At 37.2% G+C, this 19,988-nt stretch overlaps 1 protein-coding gene across 3 annotated transcripts; it reads left to right on the top strand.

Moving 5' to 3' along the window:
- Positions 1–1,627: 1,627 nt before the first annotated feature.
- On the top strand, positions 1,628–19,988 carry GEMIN2 (gem nuclear organelle associated protein 2). Of its 3 annotated transcripts, XM_077769194.1 has the most exons (10): positions 1,628–1,785; positions 2,133–2,217; positions 4,729–4,818; positions 5,084–5,143; positions 8,125–8,238; positions 10,116–10,160; positions 11,942–12,010; positions 15,481–15,591; positions 17,879–17,937; positions 19,219–19,985. In XM_077769194.1, the coding sequence occupies exons 1-10, from the start codon at positions 1,649–1,651 to the stop codon at positions 19,256–19,258; spliced, it is 810 nt and encodes a 269-aa protein (XP_077625320.1). In that variant the 5' UTR covers positions 1,628–1,648; the 3' UTR covers positions 19,259–19,985. The 3 variants fall into 3 exon arrangements, with proteins under 3 accessions (XP_077625320.1, XP_077625322.1, XP_077625321.1); XM_077769196.1 differs by lacking the exon at positions 17,879–17,937 and having other exon boundaries at positions 19,219–19,988; XM_077769195.1 differs by lacking the exon at positions 10,116–10,160 and having other exon boundaries at positions 19,219–19,987.

Here is a 19,988-nt window from a genome sequence, read left to right as displayed (position 1 = left end):
GATCTCATGGTTCGTGAGACGGAGCCCCTGCATCAGGCTCTGAACTGACAGCATGGTGTCTGCTTGGGATTCTTTCTCCCTCTCTCTCTCTCCCTCTTTCTCTCCTCCTCCCATACATGTGCAAGCACTCTCTTTCTCTCAACATAAATAAACATTAAAAAAATCAATTGCTTGCAAGCCTAAAGCAGTCTTTAAAAAAAAAAAGCCTTAAAAATAAACATAAATCTTAGAAAATAAAAGTCAATTGTATTCACTCAGAGCTTGTTTACAAAGAATGAACTATGACACTTTCATTGTTTCTTGGAATTTGTTACTGAGCACAAGTTACTTAATCCATTTTTTAAAATTTACATCCAAGTTAGTTAGCATATAATGCAACAATGATTTCAGGAATAGATTCCTTAATGCCCCTTACCTATTTAGCCCATCTCCCCTCCTAAAACCCCTCCAGTAACCCTCTGTTTGTTCTCCATATTTAAGAGTCTCTTATGTTTCGTCCCCGTCCCTGTTTTTATATTACTTTTGCTTCCCTTTACTTATGTTCATCTGTTTTGTATCTTACAGTCCTCATATGAGTGAAGTCATATGTTACTTAATCCATTTCTGACTTGTTTCCTCACCTATAAAATGGAGATATAATAATATCTACCTCACAAGATTGGCTCTAAGATTAATCATGGTAACTTTTGGGTATTGGCATTTAGCTTTATCCTTTCACAACTGGTATTTAAGTAAAGGGATCTTTCTGGGGAAAACAAAAAGAAATAAAGTGATAGCTACTCAAGGACCAACATTCATTTCAGACAAATATAAAGTGATCTTTCAAGTAGCCAAACACAAGAAATTTCTCTGGAAAATTAATTTTTCATTCATTTGGCATTGGATAAATCTGGGTTGGAAATGGTTCTTCCCCTTTCGGAGAAAGTCACAGTTGTATTTAATCCCTTTCTCCATTGATTTTCTCCCCTACAAAATCTGGATATCACTTACTTCAAAAGATTGCTGTAAAAATTACATGAGGAAATATAGTTGACGTGTCTACCAGGAGTTTAAGAATCTAGAGCTGAGAAAGAAGAAAGAAAGAAAGAAAGAAAGAAAGAAAGAAAGAAAGAAAGAAAGAAAGAAAGAAAGAAAGAAAAAGAAAGAGAGAGAAAGGAGGGAGGGAGGAAGGAAGGAAGGGAGACGGAAGGAAGGGAGGGAGGGAGGCAGGAGAAAAAAAGGGGAAGAAAGGATTTCTTGAAGACAATTTAAAAAAATCTGAGACGCCTGGCTGGCTCAGTCAGTTGAGCACCAGACTTCGATCATGATCTCGGGGTTCCTGTGTTCCAGCCTGGTATCTGGCTCTGTGCTGACAGCTCAGACCCTAGACCCTGCTACGAATTCTGTGTCTCCCTCTCTCTCTGCCCCTCCCACCCCCCTCAAAATAAATAAGAAATACTTCAGAACCATTCTTGCAAGGAACTAAATTCGCAGTCTTCATTACACTACCGGAACCTTAACCTTGGGACAATTAGCAGACTTCCTCAAGAGCAATTACGGCCCGTAAACCCTGCTTCCCTCAAACCCGCGCCTAAAGTGCCTACTTCTGCGCCTGCGCTGTGACCTAAATTTGGCGCATGCGCTGGATGGGACTGCTGGGTTAAAAACCATGGCGTGGATACCAGCAGAGTCTGCAGTAGAAGAGTTGATGCCCCGGCTGTTGCCAGTGGAGCCCTGCGACTTGACAGAAAGTTTTGATCCCTCCGTACCCCCGAGCACGCCTCAAGAATACCTGAGGCGGGTCCAGTGAGTGATTTGGCCTGTGAGGGTGGGCTGGTCATCCGCTCTGCCCGGTAAATGTGATAAAGCCCCGCCTCTGTTGCCGTCCCCAATATCTCGCGAGGTAGGGTCGAATCAGGATAGCTTGATTACATCTTTATATGGTTGAGTTTTACCTGTGTCAAGATTGATATTCTTAAATTCCTTGCTTTCAGTGCAGTTACTTTCAGAAATACATTGTTTAGTACTTCAATTGCAATTCTGAACTTATTTTCTGTATTCGTAAAGAACTGTAGAAATGGATCGCTTGTTTTACTACACATAAACAAAGCACAGCTGTAATCACATTTCTTGCATTTATTGCTTGCTTGTAGGATCGAAGCAGCTCAATGCCCAGATGTTGTGGTAGCTCAGATTGACCCAAAGAAGTTGAAAAGGAAGCAAAGTGTGAATGTTTCTGTAAGTTTTATTACCCAGCAGGGGATTCTTCCCTCTCCCCTTCCCCCCCACTTCGCAGTCTATATTAAAAGATGAATGCAATGGTATCCCACAGTATCTATTATGATATATGTAAGATCTGACTACTCCCTGTGACTTTAGACATTAGCTTGTACTTTTCCCCCAAAAGGACAGTTGGCATTTACTGCCTCCAGAGAGGTTTTCCGTAGCCCTGGCATTAATGGAGACTTACTGATCATATTTTAAGGAGGTGATCCAATCCTAAAGGACTCTTTAAATAGGTTATTTACACTCTCTTTTATTTTTAGGAAACCTTTTCCTTATTGTCTTCATAATTATTGTTGGGCTGATGTTTAATCTCATTTAGTATAGTTCTCATGTTTTGAATTTGACTGGGTTTTGTTTTTTAAGAATAGAAAGTCAAGTATCTTACATTTTTCTAACTACTTGATCAGGTTGAACATTTTTGTTCATTTATATTATCCAGCATATTTTTTAAATGTTTATGTATTTTTAGAGAGAGAGCGAGCAGGGGAGGGGCAGAGAGAGAGAGGAGACAAGAGAATCCCACGCACACTCAGCACTGCCAGCGCAGAGCCTGATATGGGGATTGAACTCATGAACTGTGAGATCATGACCTGAGCCAAAATCAAGAGTCAAGACGCTTAATTGACTGAGCCACCAAGGCACCCCGTATCCAGCATTTTTTTTTTTAGTTTTTTTAGTGTTTTATTTATTTTTGAGAGAGAGAGAGAGACAGTGTGAGCAGGGGAGGGTCAGAGGGTCAGAGAGACAGAGAGACACAGAATCCGAAACAGGCTCTGATCTAGATGTCAGCACAGAGCCCCACACAGGGCTGGAACCCGTGAACCGTGAGATCATGACCCGTGCTGAAGTTGGACACTTAACTGACTGAGCCACCCAGGCACCCCACCATATTTTTTATTAAGCATCTAGGTTGGGCCAGGCACTGGGAATACACCAGAGAATGAGACAGAAAAATCCCTACCCTAACAGAGTTTACATTCTCCTGAGGAAGACAGAGAGCAAACAAGCAAACTAAATAATTATATATTGTGACTATTGCTGTGAAGAAAATCAAATGTATAATGACCAATGAGTAACAATATAAAGTAGTGACAGAAGGTCTCTCTGGGGAACATACTATTTAACCCAAGGTCAGAGGAGAGCAGCAGTTTTTAAATTGTGAGAAGTCCTTTTCCTTTCATGTTCTAAGTAATTTCTTTATTTGATGTTTATAATCAGGAAATTTTATTTTTTTAATTTTTTAAAATGTTTTATTTCTGAGAGAGAGATACACAGCATGAGCAGGGGAGGGTAAGAGAGGGAGGGAGACACAGAATCTGAAACAGACCCCAGACTCTGAGCTGGCTGTCAGCACAGAGCCCAACATGGCCTCGAACCTACTAACTGTGAGATCTGAGCTGAAGTTGGACGCTCAACTGCCTGAGCCATCCAGGGGCCCCTATAATGAAGAAATTTTAACTCAGATACTATAATGTTTCATATCATTCCTATTTATAAGTTTTTAGTTGATGGAAGAGAATGTCTTGTATACTTAGCTTTTAAAAAATGACCATACTATTTAATTTCAGGGCAGTATGTGATTAATTTTGAACTGTTGTGCTGTCTTAGGAAGCTGAAGTAGCCCTTGTAAAGTCAAGTGTCTTAAATTATTTGAGAACATTCTACCCATACCAGAATCCTTTATTTCTGATGTATTTTTTTGTTTCAAACAGTTTTGTTATTATAGGAAGTTAGGACTAGATTATATCATCAAGACTTGTATAATTTAGATTTCTTAGTTTAGAAACTTCAACTATGAATCATTCCAGATTGCTCTTACTGAAGTGACTATGCAAGGATGCTTTTCTAATGTTTAACATGTGATTGTTTTTTTGAGAGAGAGACAGAAACAGAGTATGAGTGGGGGGAAGCAGAGAGAAAGAGAGACACAGAATTCAGAGCTGGCTCCAGGCTCGAACTCAGGAACCGTGAGATCATGACCTGAGCCACCTAGGCGCCCCATTTCCTAATGTTTAAATTTGAACATAAATAGTAACGTGAAAGACCTACTTTTTGCATGTGCAAAAAGTGTAGTATCTTTCTTATTTGGTCTTTTTTTTTTTTTTTTTTAATTTTTTTTTCAAAATTTTTTAATTTATTTCTAGGAAAGAGAGAGAGAGAGACAGCGTGAGCAGGGGAGGGCCAGAGAGAGAGGGAGTCACAGACTCTGAAACAGGCTCCAGGCTCTGAGCTGGCAGTCAGCACAGAGCCCGACGCGGGGCTCGAACCCACGAACCGCGAGATCATGACCTAAGCGAAAAGTCGGACGCTTAACTGACTAAGCCACCCAGGCGCCCCTTTCTTATTTGGTCTTAATCATTCACTTTATTACTCTTCATCTTGATTCTTCTTTTACTTTGCAAGGGGATGAGATTCTAATTATAACACTGACATTGATTGTAATATTTATGAATTGATCTCTAGCTTTCAGGATGCCAGCCTGCTCCTGAAGGGTATTCTCCCACACTTCAATGGCAACAACAACAAGTGGCACAGTTTTCATCTGTTCGACAGGTCAGTGCACTTTATTTAAGCAAATTAAAACCCTCCCTCCCTCCTTCCTCCATCAAGATTTATTTCTGTTCTTAGTCTATAGTTGGGAAAATAAGATTCAAGATTTCTGAAGGATGAAGTTAAAATATACCAAATTATAATTATTAGACATAATACAGTTTGAAACATGTTTTCCAAATTTCAGGATTGTTACAGTGTTGCAAACTTCATTTCTTTTCAGTTATCCATTCACTGAAGATCACTTGTCTAACTTTTCTTCCTTCAGAGTGTGATCAGACATAGAAGTCACTGGAAATCACAACAGTTGGACAGTAACGTGACCATGGTATGTAAGTTTCTTTGTTTAAGCTGTATGATGTGTACTTATTTGAAGTGGTTCCTATTTACTGCCAGTCTTTAAAGATTTACCTACTTATTCTATATTATTTTTGTTGCTTTTCATTGACCAGTAATAGAAAAAAATTCCATTATATTGGTTTCCTTAAAAGTATAAAATCAGTGGGGCACCTGGGTGGCTCAATCGGTTAAGCGTGCGACTTTGTCTCAGGTCATGGTCTCACAGTTCGTAGGTTCAAGCCCCATGTCAGGCTCTGTGCTGACAGCTCAGAGCCTGGAGCCTGTTTCAGATTCTGTATCTCCCTCTCTCTCTGACCCTCCCCTGCTCATGCTGTCTGTCTCTCTCTCCCTCTCTCTTCCTCTCTCTCTCTCTCTCTCAGAAATAAATAAAAAACATAAAAAGTTTTTTTAAAAAAGTATAAAATCAGTAATGCAAGTTATTATTTTTATGACAGTTTTAATCCACAGCATCTTGAGAGGCTTTGGATAGGTATTGTTAGGCCTGTACAAATTTTAAAGGTTCTTCTAGGCATTAGTTTTTTAGAAAATAAATATATTTTCAGTATTTACAATAAGATTTGGTGAGGTAATGGTGCCATACCACAGACATTTTGGTAAAGCTTGTCATGCATACTAGGAAGTAGTATTTTCTGTGCCTTATCACCTTAGATATAACTTTTTTTAATTTTTTAAAAGTTTATTTTATTTTTGAGAGAGAGACAGCATGAGCAGGAAAGGGCCAGAGACAGAGAGAGATACAGAATCTGTAGCAGGCTCCATTGCTCTGAGCTGTCAGCACAGAGCCCAACGCAGGGCTCGAACTCACGAACCGTGAGATCATGACCTGAGCTGAAGTTGGATGCTCAACCAACTGAACCACTCAGGCGCCCTGTCTTAGATATAATTTTAAACTCTTCAGGAAATTGTTCTGTCTGGACTACTGAATAAAAATGGGAGTTGGAGAAGAGATGGATACATTGTTCCAGGACAATACTTTTAATGTTTTAGGAAGTCTCATGTTCTTCTTGAGAATCAAATGAAAGTTATTTATCTTCAGAGGAAAAAATTGTGTGCACATGATATTGCTCACAGTTTCAGGTAACTTGTAGATTCCAGGTTTTAGAAGCTTCCTATAGGCAGTGCTCCTAATGTCTTTTACATGGGTGACACATTGTGATAAACGGAGGAGGCTGCTTGCATAGCCTTTGACTACCAGCTGAAAGCTGAGAGATTCACTTTATAGACTACTTTCTTCTCCATACCAGTTGAAAGCTCTGTTCTAAGAAAAGTATAAAATGAACTAATATTACTTGTCCAAAGTGGTCTAAAAAGGGATAGCTGAGATTCAGAGATTCAAATTGAAGTTTATTTAGCTATAAAGCCTTTTGCTGTGTTATGTGGCCTCCTATTAAAAGGGGGTCGGGGAGGAAGGGTAGATGAGTAGATATATTTTTTTCTTGCTCAGCATCAGGACTTTAAGGTACATGCTTACTAATTTAAAAAGAAGCTGCATTAGTAACATTAGGACAACATAATTTTGTCACAAGTGTACATGATCTAACATAATTGATTGAATAAGTTATGGTCCCTCAAAACAGTGGAATATTAATAGCAATAATATGTTCATCATGGCAAAAGTAAACATTATGTAAATAATAAAATGAAAAATTTTTAAAGCATTCTGACATTTATAGCAACTATGTAAATATAAACACTTATTGATCTATTCAATCACTTATTAAGCACCTGCTATATTTAATAATCAGGGTATTCAGTGTTACCTGAGGCAGAAATAGTCTCTGACCTAATAGAGTAATGGGAAAGGGCGAATACATTGTTCTAGTACAATGCGGGTCTCATATCTGTCCTGAGAATCTAATGAAAGCTCTTTATCCTGCGGGGGGAAAACTACACCTATGCAAAGTAATGTGCAAGGTGATGTGTACAAATAAAAATTGTTTTCTTAACCTGGTTATATTGAGCTGAATGCTTCTCCCCACTGCTCCTACATTTGGTGGTGTAGAATAATCCTGTTATCTTTTGACTAGACTGTCCTCCCAGGTATGCAAAGTACGTCACGCTGTGACTTTCCCTGGTATAAACATCCTTTGTTCTTGTAAGCATTCTTAGTGCATTTTTTTCCATACCAGTTTCTATCTTTATCACCCTTTTTCGAGCCTACCCTTGTTTGTTAGTGTCCATTAAAGTTTGATCCAAACTAAATATGTCCCACATAATGTGTAACACTTGGGCACTGTATTTGTTTGCTAGAGCTGCCGTAATAAAACACTAAAGATTGGGTGTTTTATTAAACAGTGATTTATTTTCTCACAGCTCTATAGGCTGTCAAGTCTCAGATCAAGGTGTTAGTGGGTTTGACTCCTCTTGAGGCCTCTCTGGCTTGCAGGTGGCCATCCTCTCGCTGTGTCCTAATGTGGTCTTTCCTGTGTGCACAAGCATCTCTAGTGCCTCTTGGTATATCTAAATTCCCTCTTATAGGGAATAATCCAATCAGATTGGATGAAAGCCCACCCTAAAAACCTGAGTGTAATATAATCCATTATAAAGGTCCTGTCTCTAAACACAGTCACAGTCTAAGTTACTGGAGGTTAGGGCTTCAACATATGAATTTTGGTGGGACAATATTCAGTCCATAACAGGCACCATATCTTTTACTACTCAGTAAAAGAAAAGTATATAGATGGGGCGCCTGGGTGGCTCAGTTGGTTAAGCGTCCAACTTCAGCTCAGGTCATGATCTCACAGTTCGTGGGTTTGAGCCCCACGTCGGACTCTGTGCTGACACCTAGCTCAGACCCTGGAGCCTGTTTCAGATTCTTTGTCTCCCTCTCTCTCTGACCCTCCCCTGCTCATGCTGTTTCTCTTTCTCTCTCTCTCTCAGAAATAAATAAAACATTTAAAAAAATACATAGAAATAGGTAAATTCTTTTTCTTTTTCTTTTTCTTCTAGCCAAGGTCTGAAGATGAAGAAGGCTGGAAAAAATTTTGTCTGGGTGAAAGGTTATGTGCTGAAGGGGCTGTGGGACCAGCTACAATTGAAGGTCCTGGAATCGATTATGTACAAGTAGGTGATATGTAGATAAACAAAACAAAAGTGTTTTAATTTTGGTGCATAATTTAATATAAAGACTTCACAGACTACAGCCTAGACCAGATCTAGTCTGCAGCCTGTTTTTGTGCAGCCAGTGAGCTATGAATGTTTTTTATAATACTAAGTGACTGAGACCGTGTGTGGCCTGCAAAGCCTAAAATATTTACTGTTTGCCTCCTTACAGAAAATATTTGCCAACCTTTGACACTTAGTTAATTGGCTCTTTAACTTAAAAAAGTACAGCCCAGTTTTTGAAACAATGTACTGTGACTTTTCTTTAGGTGGGCTTCTTATCTCTTCCTTTTTAGCTATGTGATAATTTTGTGAGTTAGATAAGATTCAGGGGCTTTGTTTTTTCTTTTTATTGTTTATGTATTTTCATTTTTGAGAGAGAGAAAAAACATGCATGCGTGTGTACAAGCCAGGGAGGGGCGGAGAGAGGAGACAGAGGATCTAAAGTGTGCTCCTCATGTTCAGTGCAGGGCCCAATGGAGGGCTCAAACTCAGAACTGTGAGATCATGACCTAAGGGGAAGTCAGATGCTTAACCAACTGAGCCACTCAGGTGCCCCCAGGGCATTTTTTCAATTAGCATGGGTTATGAGTTTTGAGTAGTAAGGGAAACAAAGGAAAATATGACACAGTTAGATGCTTAAAAATACTTAGTAGATTTCAGGGGCACCTAGGAGGCTTGGTTGGTTAAGCATCTGACTTCCCTGCACTGACGGTGGGAAGACTGCTTGGGATTCTCTCTCTCCCCCTTTCTCTGTTCCTCACCCATTTGCGTGCGTGCACTCTCTTTTTCTCTCTCAAAATAAATAAACCTAAAGAAATGCTTAGTAGATTTCATACTCTGGAGATGAAGTGTTAACAACACTTCACAAAACAACAACAAAAACTAATTGATCCAAAAAAATGTAAAAGCTCCAAAAATCATTAAAAGATCAAGAACCCAATTAAAACAGAAAAGGCAAAGAATATAGACAGCTCACAGAAATAAAAATATGAATTCCTGTTGCATGAGAAGATGCCCATATTCACTTGTAACAGAAATAGAAGTCAACTGATCTGCCATTTTTCAGGTAACATTAAGAAAGGGAAATTTGATATTCTGTGTCAACAAGGCCTGGGTACATAGGCACTCTTACACATGGTGGTAGGGGTGTAAGTAGATTCAGATCTACTGCAGGCTAGCTAATTTGACACTGTTTCTTATACAATCTCTTGTTCTTCTGTATAATATACATAATGTACGTTACATTTCAAAATGTATTTTAATTTGACAGTTAAAACTTATTAAAATTTATTGTATTTATTTTACTTATATACAGAAGTAAAATACACCATGTGAAAGAATCATTTAAGGATGCAGAGTTAATGCATATCCTCTTAACTTTCTCAGAAGTTTCATAATGACGGTCCCCAGCATTATATTTCAAAGTACTTTTTTTTACCTGAATCAGATTAGGTTTGAAAAATCACTCTAAGTCAAGTACCTTTAATTCCTGAAAATGTTAGCTTTAGCTGAAGATTTTGAAAAAGTGTATACAACATGTTATTGTCATAGTATCAATTATATCGTATTATCATTTTAAGAAATTGCATACTTTAACATTTTAATACCAAAATCACTATTTTAAAATTTATATATTCAGATTGCAAAACATTTTTTGAGGTATTACCAACATTGTAGTTGATGAGATGTTTTATTATGATGGGCAGTGAAGGAATTTCTTTATTCATTCTTTATTTTTAAATAATAGTGTGGTGAGAAATTCACCAATTTGAAAAATAAAGTGAAGCCTCCTTTATAATACCATTTAGTAAATTTCAGTCTCCTTTTTCTTTCAGATTGGTTTTCCTCCCTTGCTTAGTATTGTTAGCAGAATGAATCAGGTAAAATCCATAATAAGGCTGTATTTATTCTTTTGTTTTCAGTGTGTGTGAAAGTATTATGAATACATTTCTTGAATACTTACAGTATATAAGACCTTATTCTAAACTTTTTAACAGTTCGTATTTAATCCCCAATACAGCCCTCTATGGGGAGTTATTAGTAATATACAATTTTTATAGATTAGGAAATAAAATTGGAGATTAAGTGACTTGCAAGTGGTTTTTCAGCAAAATTTAATGGACCTAATTCCAGAGCTCATACTAAATCATGTCACTAAACTATTCAATTGTATACATTTCAGTTCTAAGTCTTAGATTTTGGGGTTTGAAGTAAAATCAAAGTGAGATTATTATGAAATACATAGGGGCGCCTGGGTAGCTCACTCAGTTAAGCCTCTGACTTGGCTCAGGTCATCATTTAGCAGTTAGTGAGTTCAAGCCCCACATCAGGCTCTGTGCTGACAGCTCAGAGCCTGGAGCCTGCTTCGAATTCGGTGTCTCCCTCTCTCTCTGCACACCCCCCGCTTGTGCTCTCTGTCTCTCAAAAGTAAGCATTAAAAATTTTTTCTTTTTTTTTATTAAATTCTTTTTAATGTTTATTATTGAGACAGAAACACAGCATGAGCAGGGGAGGGGCAGAGAGAGAGGGAGACACCGAATTCGAAGCAGGCTCCAGGCTCTGAGCTAGCTATCAGCACAGAGCCCAACGCAGCACTTGAACCCACGAACCATGAAATCATGACCTGAGCTGAAGTTGGATGCTCAACTGACTGAGCCAGGTGCCCCTAAAAAAAATTTTTTTTTAAAGAAAAAGAATGAAATAACTTAATTTCTTAGATCAAAGGGGAGAAATATGGACTTTGGTTCTTCAGTCTTTTAGGACGAGGAACTCTATTACCTATTTAAAGAGCAAGTAAAACTTTTGATTGTTTTGCCTTCACAGAGCATTGGCTGCCCTTGGAAGATAAATATTTTTTAAAAGTCCTACTCTTTTGTAAATCATATACTGGCTAACAGTTTAACTTACATGATCATTTGCATTAAATACTATTGTGGTCATTCTCAGTGTCCAACTATACTTAAATAAGTGAAAGAGTATTTTCAACAGTTTAACAAATTGTGCCTATTTAGCTTTAAAACAGATCTTTCTCCACAGTAATTTTCTCTTTAGATTTTTACTTTGACTTAATGAAAATAACTTGAAGGTGTTTACACAGTTTTTTTAAGAGTGGAATTAAAAAAAAAAAAAGCACATGGAGTTTTTTCAAGAATTTATAAACTAAATTAGTAGTTACAAATGAAATCCTAGGATTTAAGCCAAGATATTGATGCTTGAAAGTAAATAAGAGTATTTGTCTAAAAAGTCTCTTCTCACTGAGTGAGCCACCTAATCAATTACTAAATACAATCATAATTTTCTCTGGAAGTCTAAAGAATGGGACCACTTTAAATATCAGAGTTGTTTCTTTTTTTGTTTGTTTTTTGTTTTTTATTCATTTCTGAGAGAGAGTGTGAGCAGGGAGGGTCAGAGAGAGAGGTAGACACAGAATCCGAAACAGGCTCCAGGCTCTGAGCTGGCTGTCAGCACAGAGCCCAACGTGGGGCTCGAACCTACGAACCATGAGATCATGACCTGAGCTGAAGCCGGATGTTTAACTGACTGAGCCATCCAGGCACCCCCAGAGTTGTTTTCTAACTAAACTTAATGAAACCCATGTTGAACTTACCTTTGTTTTATTACTAATTTATTTCTTCCACTTCCCCTTTCTCCTTTTTTTTAGGCGACAGTAACTAGTGTCTTGGAATATCTGAGCAATTGGTTTGGAGAAAGAGACTTTACTCCAGAACTGGTACTATTGCATCTTTTTATTTTCATAGACAAAATTATATATACTTATTTTATATATGAGGTATGACTAACATGTTTATATGTGTATGTATCATACCTATGTATAACTATGTGTACAATGTAAACTATGCTTGCTTGCACTGAAATTAGGAATTTATGCTGGAATGCAAATCAACATACTATTTCTTTTGTTGAAAAAGACTTGCCTTAGAAAAAGTCAGCTAAAGAGTTTATTTATATCCTGGGAAAAGAGTATCTCATGGCAGTCCAGTGACAAATAGGTACAAACTGGCATCCAGTATGGAAATTCTATTTTGACTCTCCTAACAAAGTTTGAAATACATTTTCTCACATGGCTTTGGCATCCAATCTACAAAGACTATCAAATGCCAACAATAATAGCAAGCACTATGTGCCAGGCATTCCTCTAAGGACTTTGAATATAGGGACTCCTTGAATCCTCCAGTAACCTATGAGCTGTTATTTGCATTTTACAGATAAGGAAACTGGAGCACACAAGGATTCAGTAACTTTCTTAAGGTCACACATCTCACAACTGGCAGAACAGAGATTCACACCCCAGTAGCCTGGCTACACTCTTAACGACTATGCTACAATGGCCCCTCTACTTTATAGTTTTATATTCACAGCTCGTATTTCACCTTTGAAAACGTGTCAGTTTGGTGGGCATTATATAAATGAATTATCTGCTTTAATCCCCTAGTAAGAAATTTTATTGTCCTTGGAAGCTAGATTTAATTTTTGGAAATATGTATTTTTTATAGTTAAGGATATTTGTAGAAGAGTGTACTTGAGGCTCCAAAGCTCCATGTCAAAGCATAAGATACAATATTTGCCCTCCAGAAGTTTAGAGTCTGTCTGAGAGAAACAGATTAACCAACAGTGCAATACACTATACAAGTTTCTAAGCTTGCCATTCAGCCAAGTGGCTTAGATAAGGCCCTTAGATAAGTATAATGGTCGTATTCTTTATCACTAGATTTTCATTTTTCGTTATTGTATTTTACAATAATAATAATAATTACGATATTGTAATTACAATAATTCCGATAATAATATTGTATTATCTCTGCTTATTACGTGTACTGTTTAAGTGAAAAACAATGTTTAAAATCACTGTTTCTAAAAAATAAATCAAAATAAATCACTGTTGGGACACCTCAGTGGCTCAGTCGGTTAAGCATCCGACTTCGGCTCAGGTCATGATCTCGCAGTTTATGAGTTTGAGCCCCAAATTGGGCTCTGTGCTGACAGCTCAGAGCCTGAAGCTTGCTTCCAATTCTGTGTCTTGCACTCTCTCTGCCCCTCCCCAACTCAGGCTTGTCCCTCTCTTTCAAATATAAATAAAAGCATTTAAGAAAATTTTTCTAATTAAAAATAAACAAAAATTTAAAAAATAAATCACTGTTTCTAATTCAGTGGTCAAATGTGCCTTTTACATAGTATAATTAATGTATTCTGGGATTTTTAGCTCACCATTATATATATATTTCTGTATGATAATTCACATTCACGTAATTTCCATTGTCTTAATGTCTTTTTTTTAATATTCGTTTTTGAGAGAGAGATTGAGTGTGAGTGGGGGAGGGGCAGAGAGAGAGAGAGGGAGACAAAGAATCTGAAACAAGTTCCAGGTTCGGAGCTGTCAGCACATAGCCGACTCGGGGCTTGAACCCATGAGCAGTGAGATCATGACCTGAGCCGAAGTTAGATGCTGAACTGACTGAGCCACCCAGGCGCCCCTCCATTGTCTTAATGTCTTATAGTTTACTTTGATTCTCTAATGATCATTTGGGTTCTTCCTTATATTTTACATCATGACTAAGTTATAAACATTTATATTAATTTCATTTTCATTGTCAATTTCTCAGGATATTGCTAGAATATAATTATTGGGTCAAGGTTTTATAAGCATCGGTTACATTCTACCAGATTGCTTTCCAAAAGGAATGAACCAGTTAATAATACCATTGGCAAGGGATTCTTGTTTCTTTTCCCTGAAACTCCACTTTAAGTTGAACCATATACAATTGCTATTTCTGTAGGTTAAAAGACATTTGGTTATGAGTAAAACTTTAAGGATATTTATCTCACTATTTTTTATATAACAGCAACAAATTAAACCTCCTAAGTGCTCAACAATAGGAAATTGACTAAAGAAATTTTGGTGCATCCAAAATGGAACATTCATTCCACAAATATTTAATTAAGCTCCTATTGTGTTCCAACTCTAGAGTGAGTCCTGGAGGTATAATATCTATCATTATAACCTCACAAAGTTTGGGGTAAGAAAGAATAAACCAGCTATGACAGGAAAGTATGATAAGTGCGTGGTTAAATACTATTTATATATCTGCTATGTTGAGATTAATAACATTCCCTCATTAATCCCATATAACAATCCCATATAACTATAACAACATCATATTTATTATGTATTGCAAGTAAAAGAGATAGTTACAAAATGTTATTACCACATTATTAATGTTAAAGTAATGATGGAGCTTTACCTTTTAAAAGTTGTATGTATAAATAGGAAAAAGATGAACATTTTTAAAGTTTTAGCAAAAATTTTATCTGGATGGTGGGATTGCAGGTTTGTTTATTCCTTTGTGCTTTTGTATTCTTCAGATTTTCTGCATTGTGTATATTCCTTTTGTTATTGAAAATAAAAACCCATTTTATTTATTTATTTATTTTTTTTTTTAATGTTTTATTTATTTCTAGGAGAGAGAGAGAGACAGCGTGAGCAGGGGAGGGTCAGAGAGAGAGGGAGTCACAGACTGAAACAGGCTCCAGGCTCCGAGCTGGCAGTCAGCACAGGGCCCGACGCGGGGCTCGAACCCACGAACCGAGAGATCATGACCTAAGCGAAAGTCGGACGCTTAACCGACTAAGCCACCCAGGCACCCCAAAAACCCATTTTATTTATTTATTAATAGTCTGAAAAACCCCATTTTAAAAGAGGATGGGGATGGATTTCATTTGCCATGGTACTTATAGAAGTATAGAAGTATCAGAACATTATTTCATTTAGAGTATAGTTCCTTTGTATAGACACAGGGGACAAAGCTATAAAATTATTCATGCATCTCTCTATGGACGGTAGAGAAAAAATGTATCTTAATTTTTGCAAGGACTTACACACTTCTTAATGTAGTTTTCTGCTCCTGAATTAAGACTTCAATTGTAGTAAGAATCTCTGAAATGAATTCTTTGGGGCTAAGGGTATTTTGAAGTGTCTGATGTTGTGTGTTTATAGTAAACAAAAGATCCAAAAGAGATCAGCTGGATGTCTAGATGATCCTTTGTTGTCTGTATCCAAACATAATACAGTTAAATGTTACATGAATTAATCCATAGCAAATAACCAGACACAACATCGGACATTTTAAAGTTAAACCTACAGTGCAATATTTGCAACTTACTACCTTTTAAAATCCTGTTTAGGGAAGGTGGCTGTATGCTTTATTGGCCTGTCTTGAAAAACCTTTATTACCTGAGGCTCATTCACTGATTCGGCAGCTTGCAAGAAGGTGCTCTGAAGTAAGACTCTTAGTGGTAAGTTACAACTTATTATTTCAAAGGACTAACAGTCTCTGACACAATGATTATTTTGTTTTAAAACAATTTTTTTAATGTTTTATTTATTTCTGAGAGAGAGAAAGACCGTGTGAGCAGGGGAAGGTCAGAGAGAGAGAGAGAGACATAGAATCTGAAGCCGGCTGTCAGCACAGAGCCTGATGCGGGGCTCAAACCCACAAACCGTGAGATCATGACCTGAGCTGAAGTCGGACGCTTGACCAACTGAGCCACCCAAGCGCCCCTCATAATGATTATTTTGAATTTCTCCAGTCAGATGCTTAACTGACTCATACCTACAGCAGTACAATATAAATAAATTTTATCCCAGATTAAGCCCATTTGTGATTTATCTTCTTTCATCCCTTCTTTCCCTTCCACAAAATGTATACTTGTTCTCCACTGACTACTCCAAAATATTTTTATTAAACATCCCTTATATGGCCGAAACTAGCTTATATGGCCTGTACTCCAAGCAAAATGTACTTGCTACTAATACTAAGTAAGTATTTCCTATGTTTTTTTCCTAGACTTTATTTCCTCTGTAGAAGTGCCTTTTCAGTCTTCTAGTTCTGCATCTAAACAGCATTTACTTTTTACAATCTGGCTCATATTCCACTACTTTTGGTGTTGTTTTTTTTTTAAGTTTTTATTTATTTATTTTGAGAGGGAGAGAGTACAAGCAGGGGAGGTGTAAAGAGAAAGGGAGAATCCCAAGCAGGGATGTGGGACTAAAGTCACAAACCTTGAGATCATGACCTGAGCTGAAGTCAGATGCTTAACCAACTGAGCTACTACCCAGACGCTCCTCATATTCCACTTCTTTCCATGATACTTTCCCTGATCCTAACAATTAAAAAGAATCTTTGTATCCTGTATTTTCCCAGCATACTTTGTATCTTTTTTATGGGTGCTTAACACATTTTTCCTTTCCTTAAGGTTAATATGGATATTTCATCTTCTGTGCTATTATATTAGCAGGTAGTAGGTTTTATTTAGCTTTGTTCCATATTAGTGCTTGACACATAAGAGTTGAGTGCACTAACATCATGAAGTGTGTCCCTAGTTTGAAATAACATGGGACATGTCTGTTATAACATTACTCAATAGGTTATTGTGACTAAATCTTGAAATGTATAAAAATAAATTTCAGGGGCACCTGGCTGGCTCAGTCAATAGGCCATGTGACCCTTGTTTGTGGGGTTGTTAGTTGAAGCGCCACATTGGATGTGGAGATGACTTTAAAAAAATAAAAATCTAGGAGCACCTGCATGCCTCAGTCAGTTAAGTGTCTGACTTTTGATTTCTTCTCAGGTCATGATCTCACCGTATTTGTGGATCGAGCTCCACACGGGGCTCTGCACTGACAACACAGGGCCTGCTTGGGATTCTTTCCCTCTCTCTCTGCCTTTTTCCTGCTCATGTGCATGTAGGCACACATGCTGTTTCAAAATAAATGTTAAAATAATTTAAAAAAATCTTAAAATGAAGAATGAATAAATAAATAAATTTCATACTCTGTAGGACTACTTTATAAAATATACAATTCAGCAACTACTTCATTATAGTTGAGAAATTGAGAACCTGATCTGGACTGTTTTGGGTATGTCTTAATTTAGAAGCCAGGATTATACTCCTTAGTTGTAAGCTCTTTAATATATTTTTCCATAATTTTTTTCACTACTGTCTAGTTAGGATATAGGCGCTTTTTTGTTTGTTTTGCTCCTCTACTTGGTACCAGAAAAGATCTCTCTCCCAAGTTATTCTCCTTTGAGGCTTCAACTGTTTCTTCTCCCTGTTGAGGACCTTTTCTTTAAAAGATCATGTTAGGGGCGCCTGGGTGGCTTAGTCGGTTAAGCGTCCGACTTTCGCTTAGGTCATGATCTCACGGTTCGTGGGTTCGAGCCCCGCATCAGGCTCTGTGCTGACTGTCAGCTCAGAGCCTGGAGCCTGTTTCAGTCTGTGACTCCCTCTCTCTCTGACCCTCCCCTGCTCACACTGTCTCTCTCTCTCTCTCCTAGAAATTAAAAAAAAAACAAAAAACCCATAAAAGATCATGTTAGATGTTCCTCCAGTGTTATTAATTCTATAGTTTTCTCCTTTTTCTTTGAGTTTTTTTATTGCCATGTGGTTATTACTATTATCTAATAATAGTGATATTATGCATGTTTTGCATCTTAAAAGGAAATTTGCCCCCAAAAATACTAGGGAGAATTTTTTCCCTAATATTCTATTAGGGAAAAATCTACATTTTTTTTTCCTTTAGGACAGCAAAGATGATGAGCGGGTTCCTGCTTTGAATTTATTAATCTGCCTGGTTAGCAGGTAAGTAACCCTTGGCTCCTTGCTTTATAATAGTGTTATTAATGGAGAATATTATTTTCATTTTCAAGCAGAGGAAGTTAAGGTATAAGGAAACAATATTATACATATCACAATTCCCTATATTTTTAGTTTTTCTCTGCAGTGAAGACCTGCAGAGAAAGTTATTTCCTGAGGGCAAACTCCTAGTAGTAAGTTAAAGGCAAGCATGTACTTTTATTTATTTATTTATTTACTTAGGCATGAACTTTTTTTTTAAGTGTATATATTTATTTTGGGAGAGGGAGAAAGAGAATTCCAGGCAGGCTCTGCACTGCCAACATGGAGCCTGATGCTGGGCTTGAACTCAACCCGCAAGATCATGACCTGAATAGAAATCTAGAGTCAGATGCTTAACCGACTAAAGCCACCTAGGCATGTACTTTTAAAACCAAGATATTTATTAACAGTTTGCCTTCCAGAAACTCATACCTTTCTGTGTTCCTATGAAAGTATCAGTGAGACTGCCCAATTAATATATTTCCATTCTCATAATAAAAAGGTAAAAAGTGTTTTTATGTGTATTTGTTTAATTACCAGTGAGGGTAGAAAATTTTAAATTTCTGAGAGAGAGAGAGACAGCGTGAACAGGGGAGGGTCAGAGAGAGGGAGACACAGAATCCTAAACAAGCTCCAGGCTCTGAGCTAGCTGTCAGCACAGAGCCCATTGCGGAGCTCAAACCCACGATCCATGAGATCATGACCCGAGCCAAAGTTGGACGCTTAACCAACTGAGCCACCCAGGCGCCCCTATTCTCTGTTTTTTTAATCCTGTTTTATAGTCACATAAAGTATTTACATTATTACAAAGTTAAAATTTTAATTGAAGGTTCATTTGAAATATTTTAGAATTCACCTTTATCGTCTTTAGCTTTTGTCCTTAGTTTTCCATTTTATTATTAACTTTTGGTTTATCCTTCATTGTTTTTTTTAAAGTAGAAGCAAGTATACTTAAATATATCTGCATTCATACACATGCTCATAAAAGGTAGCATACTAAACATACTGTTCTGTACCTTTCTTTTTTCACTTAATAAATTCTAGAAATTGTGCTATAGCAATGTAGGTATTTTCCTCATTTCTTCTTTACAGAAGCCTTATAGTCTTTCACTATGTTGATATACTGTTGTTTATTCAACCAGTGCCCTTATTGATGGATGTTTGGGTTATTTCTGGTGTTTTGCTATTATAAGTAGTGCTGCTATTAATATTTTTAAAGCATATGTTAAATTCTTTCTTTATTAGGTATTTTGACCAACGTGATTTAGCTGATGAACCATCTTGATGTAGTTGATCTCTCAGGGAAAGAAGATACCAGTGATGAAGGCAGCCTGAGTCTGAGGATGTACAGTGAGAACTCAAGTGAGAATTGTGTCTTCAGCACTGTTTGAAAGTTCTTCATCTCAACCTGTGCATCTCAACTTGATATTCAGGAGATAAATTGTATTGCTTTGAATATCTGAAGTATCTTTGGAAAATCCCAACCAGCCTGTTTTTGATGAATAGTTTAAACAGTTTTCTGTAATCACATGCTTTTAAAACAAATTGAGTGCCATTTATTGGTGAAGCATCCTGTACACAAACTGTATGATGACATTTTAGAGGTGCTGTTTCATTGTTTCTTTACATATATACACATGAACTTTTATTGAAAATGTGTTTTTTGGGGCACCCTGGGTGGCTCAGTTGGTTAAGAGTCCAACTCTTGGTTTTGGCTCAGGTTATGATCTCACAGTTTATGGGATCCAGCCCCACTTGGGCCCTGCACTGATAGTACAGAGCTGCTTGGGATTCTCTCACTCCCTCTTTCTGCCTCTCCCTCCTCTCTCTCTCTCTCTCTCTCAAAATAAATAAACATTTAAAAAAATCTTGTTTGACTCTTGAGCAAAAGACAATGGATAAATGTCCTTAGTATTAGAATTAAGATAATCCTGATTTAATGGCAGATGTTTTCACAGTTGGCAACAAAATTAATGTTTTCCCTTTAAGCACAATACTTTTTAACTGCTTTATTA

Source organism: Crocuta crocuta, unplaced genomic scaffold (genome assembly GCF_008692635.1).
Source record: "Crocuta crocuta isolate KB4526 unplaced genomic scaffold, BGI_CrCroc_1.0 scaffold65, whole genome shotgun sequence".
Classification (NCBI taxonomy): domain Eukaryota; kingdom Metazoa; phylum Chordata; class Mammalia; order Carnivora; family Hyaenidae; genus Crocuta; species Crocuta crocuta.
Note: the sequence above shows the minus strand (reverse complement) of the source record. Positions and strands in the feature narration are given on the sequence as shown.

Bases quoted from the DNA above. Each gene is read 5' to 3' on its own strand.
- GEMIN2 (XM_077769194.1), top strand. From the start codon at position 1,649: ATGGCGTGGATACCAGCAGAGTCTGCAGTAGAAGAGTTGATGCCCCGG. The intron at 1,786-2,132 runs GTGAGTGATTTG...GCTTGCTTGTAG, and splicing joins GAATACCTGAGGCGGGTCCA to GATCGAAGCAGCTCAATGCC. The intron at 12,011-15,480 runs GTACTATTGCAT...AATCCTGTTTAG, and splicing joins GAGACTTTACTCCAGAACTG to GGAAGGTGGCTGTATGCTTT.